Source organism: Micropterus salmoides, unplaced genomic scaffold, assembly GCF_014851395.1.
Source record: "Micropterus salmoides isolate LMB-PRFRI ecotype aquatic unplaced genomic scaffold, ASM1485139v1 Ms_hic_scaffold_8, whole genome shotgun sequence".
Lineage (NCBI taxonomy): Eukaryota > Metazoa > Chordata > Actinopteri > Centrarchiformes > Centrarchidae > Micropterus > Micropterus salmoides.
Genome location: NW_024044570.1, coordinates 33,819,917 through 33,828,909, shown reverse-complemented (window position 1 = coordinate 33,828,909; position 8,993 = coordinate 33,819,917). Strand labels below are relative to the sequence as shown.

The 8,993-nt window shown below is 42.3% G+C and overlaps 2 protein-coding genes across 9 annotated transcripts in view; one reads left to right on the top strand and one right to left on the bottom strand.

Moving 5' to 3' along the window:
* Positions 1 to 2,442: 2,442 nt before the first annotated feature.
* Positions 2,443 to 4,079, top strand: LOC119894231 (olfactomedin-4-like). Its single transcript, XM_038706858.1, has 2 exons — positions 2,443 to 2,685; positions 3,020 to 4,079. The coding sequence occupies exons 1-2, from the start codon at positions 2,492 to 2,494 to the stop codon at positions 3,453 to 3,455; spliced, it is 630 nt and encodes a 209-aa protein (XP_038562786.1). The 5' UTR covers positions 2,443 to 2,491; the 3' UTR covers positions 3,456 to 4,079.
* Positions 4,080 to 4,248: 169 nt separating this feature from the next.
* ndrg4 (NDRG family member 4) overlaps positions 4,249 to 8,993 on the bottom strand; it is a 58,894-nt gene continuing 54,149 nt past the window's right edge. For all 8 annotated transcript variants that reach the window (XM_038706845.1, XM_038706846.1, XM_038706848.1 and 5 more), the window contains one exon: positions 4,249 to 8,427. In XM_038706845.1, the coding sequence (XP_038562773.1) occupies positions 8,273 to 8,427 (155 nt within the window). In that variant the 3' untranslated portion in view covers positions 4,249 to 8,272. The remainder of the gene's footprint in view (positions 8,428 to 8,993) is intronic.

The window sequence follows — 8,993 nt, the reverse complement described above, 5'->3', positions numbered from 1 at the left end:
AGAATCCAAAAATGAGCAGGGTAACAGGGAGACACGGCGAGTAAGGTTGAAGACACGAGAACAAACTGCAACACTGGGTGACAATAAAAAATGACCCAACAAAGACAGAAACACCAGGTATACACACACAGGGACTAAAGAGCAGGGCGGGAGCAACACAGGTGAAAGACATGAGGCTAACGAGGCACAGGCAGGGAGAGAGAGAGAGAGAGAGAGAGAGCAGAGGAAAACAGAGACAGACATGCAGAGGGATCACTGGGGTAACAGACATGACAAGGGTTACTGAACACTAGACGACAGACAAGACAGACCCCCAAAACCCAACAGACCAAAATAACGCTAACCAAAAACAAAAGTGCAAAACACGGCATGGCAGACAGGCAGAGTGTGAGATGAGATCAATGACTGATCCGAGACCAGGCAAAAGTGTGGTTCCAACTTTGTGCAGCTGGAGAAAAGCAATGTCTTTCTACCAAGAGATTTTAATGTCATGTGATGGTGATTTTAAGTCAGTCATGTGACATGGTGACAAAGGGTAAGTTCAGTTGGAACAGTGAAGCCGACCACAGGCTGCATGGAGGGTTCCATAGGCCCAAAAATGACGTGAAACCCTATGACATCCCGTCGCAGATCAGCGACGTAACCGTATTGCCTAGATTATAAACTCTATGTGAATCTAAAAAAAGTATTTGGCCATCAGTGACCATGTCACATGACATTAAAACCTCATGGAGCAAGGCGGCTGCAGTCGCAGAGTCTGGCAACCGCAGTTGCTTTTCTCTGGTTGCAAAAGTTGGAAAAAAACAAGCGTAAAGTGCCTCCTGTGTAATGCAGTTTATTTAGGGCCATATGAATTGCCCAGAGAACCTGATATTAAGAGGGCAGAAAAGAGTACCGGCAGTTTGTGAGAAGTGCTAGTGTGGAAGAAGATCTCATGGTTCACCAAAGAGTAAAATGTAGAAGTGCTAGTACTGAGGACCGGTGAGTACTGGCCAACTTACAGCACTGATTCAAGGGCATACTGTACATACAGTAAATTATATAGTGAATGCATATATTTGCCCGTTAATCGGAAGTTTGGCGGTTCAGTCCCTGGCTCCCCCTGATTGCGTGTCGAAGTGTCCTTGGGCAAGATACTGAACCCCAATTTGCCCCTGGCAGCTGTTCCGCCAGTGTATGAATGTGTGTGACTGTTAATTTCCGTTTGAGCACTTAGGCTCAGTGTATGAATGTGTGTGACTGTTAATTTCCGTTTGAGCACTTAGGCTCAGTGTATGAATGTGTGTGACTGGTGAATGCAGATGTAGTGTAAAAGCGCTTTGAGTGGTCGAAAAGACTAGAAAGGCGCTATACAAGTACGGAGCATTTAAGCTCACACACTGGATGTCTGCTCCTGCTGTGCGGACCTCTCCCCACCACCCAACCCACTCAACCTCTACATGGTATGTCCCCAAAACCCCACAAGATGCTTTACTTCTCTGCCACTTTGTTTGATAAATTTTGCAAATTCACATCGTCAACCAACAGAAACAGTGTGGGCTTCCTGTTCTCCTTTGTAATCATAATGAGTTGCTTGATATTTTACCTGAGCAAAATCAGATCAAGTCAGATGTGACCAGACCCTAACCTCCAGACGTCTCGCTCAACCAGCTGTAGTTTGGCTCCAGACATTTCCTACAAATACAGAAATCACAACTGCACAACTTGACAAGTGTTACTGATTGTTTACGGGGGAAAAGGATGTTAACTGTTGGGTGCTTTAAAGTTCAGAAAATACACTGAACCTGGACATCAAATGGTCTTTAACCCAGAAACATATGCTGTAGAAAGGTAAACTAGTTGAGTAGACTATTAATTGTTTTCTTTAATATTAACAAATGAAATTGTTACTGGTTTCTGTGGTGAGGCAGGTTGGCGGACCCAAATGCAGGACACGTAGGCTGACTGGTAAAGTTCAAAAGGTTTATTAACAAACAAAAAGTGAGCACACTTACTGGTTGAGTGGCTGCTAACAGAGTCCAAAAACAAAGTTATCCAAAGTGAAATCCTAAATCCAAAGAAAGCAGGGAAACACGACAAGTAAGGCTGTCAACACGACAACATGAGACAGAGCGTATACACGCAACAATGACCGGACAAAGACTGAGGGGAAACAAGCAAGGATACACACACACACACACACACACACACACACATACGTTAACAAGCTGGGAGGAGGTACACAGGTGATACTAATGGGACTAACGAGACACAGGCAGGCAGAGAGAGAGCGGGGGAAAACAGAGACTGACATGCAGAGGGATCACTGGGGTAACAGACATGACACAGGTTACTGAACACTAGACGACAGACAAGACAGAACCCCAATACCCAACAGACCAACATAACAGATAATAAACTGACCAAACTCAAAAGTGCAAAACATGGCAAGGCTGACAGGCAGAGTGTGACAGAAATACTTAACCGATGATGATGTTTGCGCCTCCTTCTCATGCTTCTTCTTGTTCGTCTTCCAGGTAATGTCCAGATCCACTCCTCTAACCCAGCCACCAACACTATCCAGGGTCCGAATGTTGTGCTGTATGGAGAGGCCTTGTACTACAACTGTTACAACCTAGATGCTGTTTGTCGATTCAACCTCAACACCAAAACTATCACCACTTTACAACTACCCAAAGGCACCAGGTTCGCTGATCAAATCAGTCTTTAAGATTATTATTTGAAAGATGTTGCTGATGTCAGAATTATTGCCTCGTTTCTACAGAAAATAGTCATGAAATCTTTCACATTTGTATGTAAATGCTGAATTCTGTAGTTTTATAAGAACAACAAAATAAGAACATAAAAAATGTAATGTATTAATGAACCTGTGTAAAAGATTACAGATGTGTAAAATTGTGAAATTGGTAAAAGACAGAATTACGTAATGAGTCCATGAAACTAAGATGCTGATACATTGTTTTCCAAGTTCTCATTTCTAAAAAGGAAACATCACTTCTGTCGTCTGTTTTGTTTTCAGGTTTAACTCAAAGGGTAACTTCTGCCACCTTGAGGAATGCTACCCGTTTACCGACCTGGACCTGGCAACAGATGAGTCAGGTGTTTGGGTGATCTATACCACCAGCCAGGACTTTGGCAACCTGGTGCTGTCCAAGGTGGAGGAGGATGAACCAATGACTCTTGGCCAGACCTGGCACACCTCGGTCTACAAGCAGGGGGTGACCAACACCTTCATGGCCTGTGGCGTGCTCTATGCAACACGGTATGTCAACAAAACCATGGAGGAGATCTTCTATGCATTTGACACCACGACGGGGGTAGAAAGGTTCAACGTTGGAGTTTTCATCAACAAGATGACTCCCAACATTTATTCCCTGAACTACAGCCCTGTGGACCAGATGCTACATGCCTACTGTGACTCCTTCATGGTCTCCTATAAGGTCTTGTTTTGGTAAATGTATAATGCTGACATTGTATGTAAATAAGAATTCCTGGTGCCTGTACCACAAAGCAGGATTTGATCTTATCCAAGTAACTTCGGGGTTAACCCTGGGTTTTCAGTACCACTAAGGTGGTTCACATTACCGGTGTAGATCAAATAAAGGTCAGTTACCTATACATGGTATACATTGTAAATTTACATTGAAAGTTCAGCATAATGTGATATTTGCAATCTACTAATTGCATTAGTACAAGTCATGTCATACTCAGTACTCTGCCGCTCTTAGTTTATCTTCTTTCCCTTCTACTGTTTTCATGCTCTAAATTGAATCACTTCTACTTTGCTGTTGTTTCAATCTGTTTTAGGCTACAAATAATAAAACTCAACACTTCATGGAGATATTTTTCTTTAAAAGCTGTTTCAGAAAGGGTTTTATTTCCTCTGAGTTGCTGGGATTATTTTAGATAAAAAACTTGTGCCTGAGTTTCATTCACATTAGCTTAACACTGGATTTAAAAAAATGGGCAATTTGTGTTGGATTATTTAGTGAACGCAGCAACTGAAATATGAATTCTTAACTGATTGTATGTAAACTTTAATTTTGTTTTCATGCTGGATAAATCTTGTCCAAAACTTCCTGGAGTTGTATTATGTTGAAAGCAAAGACAGAATTAAACTAATATCAGATTGGGGAAAAATAATGGTCAAAGACATGCCTAGTGAACAATGAACAGTGGTGAGAGCTGTGCAAGCTGAGGTGAGATGCTTACCGTATGTTTAAAACAGAAAATGAACCAACGCTTCACTCCTCCAATTCTGACATGAAGTCTTTATTTCTTTACTTGTTACTCGATCAGTACATGGACAGAGACAGCTTACTTTCTTTATGTATTTATATTTAATATATTTAAACTTTACAATACACATCTGAATGGCAAAGAAGCAGGTAAGAGTCCTTCTACTGTTGTGGATAGAAACAAGCTCATAGGGAAGACTTCCACAATACAAAACAATCCAAACAAGAAAAAAGACAACTTATTGCTTAATACAAATCAATCATAATGGCAGTAAGAAGAAGAATAGTAGTAGTAGTACACATTAACCAATATCATTATACTAAGATGAGGTTACAGCCTATTGTTTTCTATAAAAAAGAGAAACTCCAAGGAAAGAGGAACAGAAATATGTTGAAATTTTCTTCACAATACAGTAGTGTTGGGTTTGGGTAACCTGCTCTGAAAATAAAAAGTATCTACAAGTGCAAGGACGACAAAGGTCTATACAAACGGATCCAGTGCCATCTTACTGTCGACATTAACAAATCGCTACTGAACTTCACTATTTATAGACCTTGAGGAGGAGCGGGAAGGAGCTAGGTTTTCATGTACAGGGTTAAATGTCAGGGATGGGTGGGGCAGGGATAGAAGTGCAAACCATAGTCAAGGGTTCTGAGAGGCGTAGGTTGACAATACTGTACAGCACTTCAAAAAGGGACAAAATACATTCAGGAGCCCCCCAGGCAGTTTGGGTAAAAGTCGAGGAGGAGGAAGTGCAGATGGCAGAAAATAGCTTAGCGAAGAGAGAAAACACTGGAAGATGATCGTATACGAACTCCGCTACATGCAAACTTCAGGGTGTATGAAATCCATGAGGTTCTGCGAGGAGTGACGTGTTTGATCTGACTGCCCGATTTCTTCTCATGATCTCTCCACTCCACATGTCAGATTTGTTTTCAAACTATCACATTTATAAGGTATTTCAAATTTAAACAATAATCTCTTCAGCTTTGAACAAAATCCCATTCTTTTTTCAGGTCAGAATCTCTCTCTGTGTTTTGTTAACAATCCCTTCCCTTCTTCTCAAGAAGCTTATCCTCCATCAAACTGCTGCTCTCTAGGGACCCCTGGTGCTCAGAAACACAACTAACACTACCAACATTTTAAAAAGTGACTTCAGCTGATAGCCCTTTAGGGTGCGACTGGGTTTGCCTGTGAGAGCCGGGGCACCTTGTAATTTTTTAGGGGGAAGAGGTTATTTTTTAAGGTGGCCGGGGGTTGCCTTACATTCTGAGCTTGGCGCCCAAATGGCTCCAAAAAAGCCCCGCCCCTTACAGGTCACCTCAGGAAAGCGCACACCTCAGCAATTGGAAGCTACGCCCCTTTCTGACAGGGGACCAAAGGGTTTTTTGTAAAACTAGAAACTGGTGAAGGTGACTGTGGTACATGAATACTGTACATTACTAAGCCAAAAACCAGGGGAACCCATCTCTGATCACTATTGACAAGGTGGTCCAGTATTATTGCAGATAACCGCACACAGCTTCACTAGTCTAAAACTATACTTATATACATGTACTATACCAGTGAGATTATGTCTACACAGCACATGAAAACTACATAGCAATGAATTTCTTCTTGTGTGTGAATTTTGTGTGTCTTTTCTTTGGCCTCATTCCCTTAGCACAGTCCATGCAGTGTTTATTTGTGTGTGTGGTGTGCATGGGAAATGTGTCTGGTTGTGGATATTGTTTGTGTGTGTGTGTGTGTGTAGCTTTGGTACATCCGCAGAACGGGCTGGGCGCTGTAAGGGAAGGCTGCTGAGAGTTCTTTGGCGGTGACCCGGGAAGAGAACTTGTCGGGTCGGCCTGGTCTTGCCTCGGCCCCCCTGGTCTGGTTTGGTTTGGGTCAGAGTGTGATTGTCATGTTAGAGACCACAAAGAGCCGACTACTGCCAGAACCACGTTCATGCACTGGAGTTACAGACTGATGATGGCGGTTGCATCCATGGCTCTACTGAACTAGCCCCATGTAAGGTGCTAATGACGAATGCCCTAATACTAGATACTCAAATACTAGAATGCCCTAAGATTACTTTTACATTTACATGCATATAAATGTTAATAAACACATATTCTAGACTATATTCATGGTGTGGATTGTCTTAGAAATGTGAGATGACACATAGCTTAAAGCTGCACTCAGCAACATTGCACAAATGTGGCTCCAACTGGCAGTAATAAGGCAACATTTTAACTTATCATGGCAACTTAGAATGTGACTTCAGTGTTCACCAGCCTGGCCTATCTGTCTCCATAACAATGGTTTGGTTTTGTGGTATTTAGAAGACAGTTTAAATTACAGTCATCGCTTCCTAGGCACAGAACAATTGATTCAATTGTTAAGAATCTAACCAGTCCTAACCAGGGCGAACAGGTTCATCACATTGCCATTCATCACATGACAATTGCCATTCTATTTTGCACAGATACAATATTATTCCTGGATGAGACCAAACTCTATTCCTCAGTTTACATTCTACATTAAACTATTCAGCCCACAGGGGTGCATTTTACATCTTAAGAAGCTAAATGCTTAAGTTTGTAAGATAGTGACAATTTCACAGAAAGTGATTATAGGTGAGTGATTAAAGTATGGAATACAAGTTCAATGAATGAGTTCATATTAACCTTGCTGCTACAGTGGGTACACCAGATTGTATTTTTATATGATAAGTAATTGTATGCAAATTTGACACTATATAATAATAATAGGTGGACCCCAGTGGCTCACAAATCACAGATTGTCATCAAGCTCAAAATCAAGATTATTCAAACACAAGTTTGCTTATACTTGCAACTTTTGTGTCAGCTAAGCTCCCTGGTGGTGTAGTGGGCAGGTTTCAGTACGCTTACTGGACGACTGACAGCCTGGGTTTAATTTCCTGTCAGGGTGCAGTGAGTTCAGACCTCTGAATGTGTTTCAGACACTACTGTAAATATCTGTGACTATCCTGAACAGACAGACTCAACTCAGACTCAATTTTTAATACTGGAACAGTGTTTATGAGAATAGAGGTCCATCAGTAAACAATAGGCCCACTTCAGCGTCAGTACTGCAGGCAGCAGTACTAGGCAGTATTCTCACAGTGCCTGCACACCTGAAACTTAATAACATCACTCTTTTGCATTTTAAGTGTAGTTTACAAGTTTGACCACAAGGTTTACACGTTTAACCAAGTGCAGCTTTAAATCAGTGCGGTGTACTCTCTATCTATGCTCTTAGACTAAGAAAGTGTACAAATCCTCTCTAAGCACTGCAGGTGAACTTGGCTGTATTCAGCTATCTGTCAAATTCTGGAGCCACCCCCTCTTTTGCTCACCTGTCATTCATGGAGAAGAAAAACCATCCCTTACAAACACAGAGAGAGATGCCAGCACTCACACTTTTCTTAAACAACAAAGAATCAACTTCTTGCAAAATGAGGATGCGTAACACATTTTCATTATGGTACCCCTTACAAGTTTTCCTGGCCATATCCTGTACCTTCACCGTCTCTGACAGATTTTAATATCACATCATTAACAGCAGCTGATTATCACATATTGCTGTGTGTAGTGTTGACAGACAGGGTTACTTTTTTGTTGTGTTGGGGTTGGGAGGTGGGGGAGTGGGGGTTAAAAGGGGTGCAGGCAAAGATTGATGAGACACTTAGCAAACACAAGAATGCCACTTACTATAGAGAACAAAAACAGTTGCCTAAATCTTTAAGTGCTGTGTGACAGGTGCGGTTGGGGGTTTTAGTAGCAATACGTATGGTAGTTTACAGTGGAGGAGGGAACAAGATGGCAGACAAAGGGATTTTGGGGGATAGATGAAGACCGAGAGAGCTGTCTCCACCTTGTTCATGAACTTTCCTTCCTGTTGCTGTTTCGATCTACCACCCCACCCCCACCCCCGATCCCTATCATCTCCTCTTTACCGTCATCCCTTCCTGTCTCTCTCTCTTTCCATCTCTCGACCCCCCTCCCTCTTTCTATGGCTTGCTGACTCCTTAGCAGGACACCTCCATGGTGTGGGTGACTGTGCCGACTCCCTCGGTGCTGTCAGAATGGGTGCAGGCCCGAGAGCGGGACCCGTCCATGGAGCCGGCGCTGGTCAGGGAGGCTGTCCTGGAGCGAGCCAGGCGGGTCATACTGGCGGAGGGCACTGGGAGGAAGGGGAGGGGAGGGGAGGGGTGGAAGATTGGTCGGGGGCAAGAATTCAGCATTACATTCTGTAAAAAAAACTGTATGGTAAGTTAAGGTTGGGGAGATGTGGGGAGTACATGCTAATGTGGAGGACTAAAGAATATCCCTTTCTGTAGCTAGAGCAAAAAGGCAGCTCACACAGCAGCTGTGAATGGTTGTTTATTAAAGCTGTCAATGCGTCTACACAGAAACACATTGTCAGCACCATGCACAGGAGGAACTCGGGGCTCAGTCTGTGTTATATAAAGCTCAGTTCTCCTATGGGAGTAGGGCTTCAGTATTATGTAATTGTATTAAATTATTAAAGTATTAAACCAATAATTTGTTGTATTAGAACAAGTAAGAAAGTGGGCCTTGATTGTTTTGTCAACTGCTGTTTCCAAGGTCAAGAATGACCGAAATATTAATCCTGTTTCTGAATATGTTCAGCTTGAGTCTTATCAGAATCATAATAACTCAGCAGAAAATCAGTAGGATTCATGCAATTAAATTGTTTATTATTGATGTAATTGACCAATAATTATT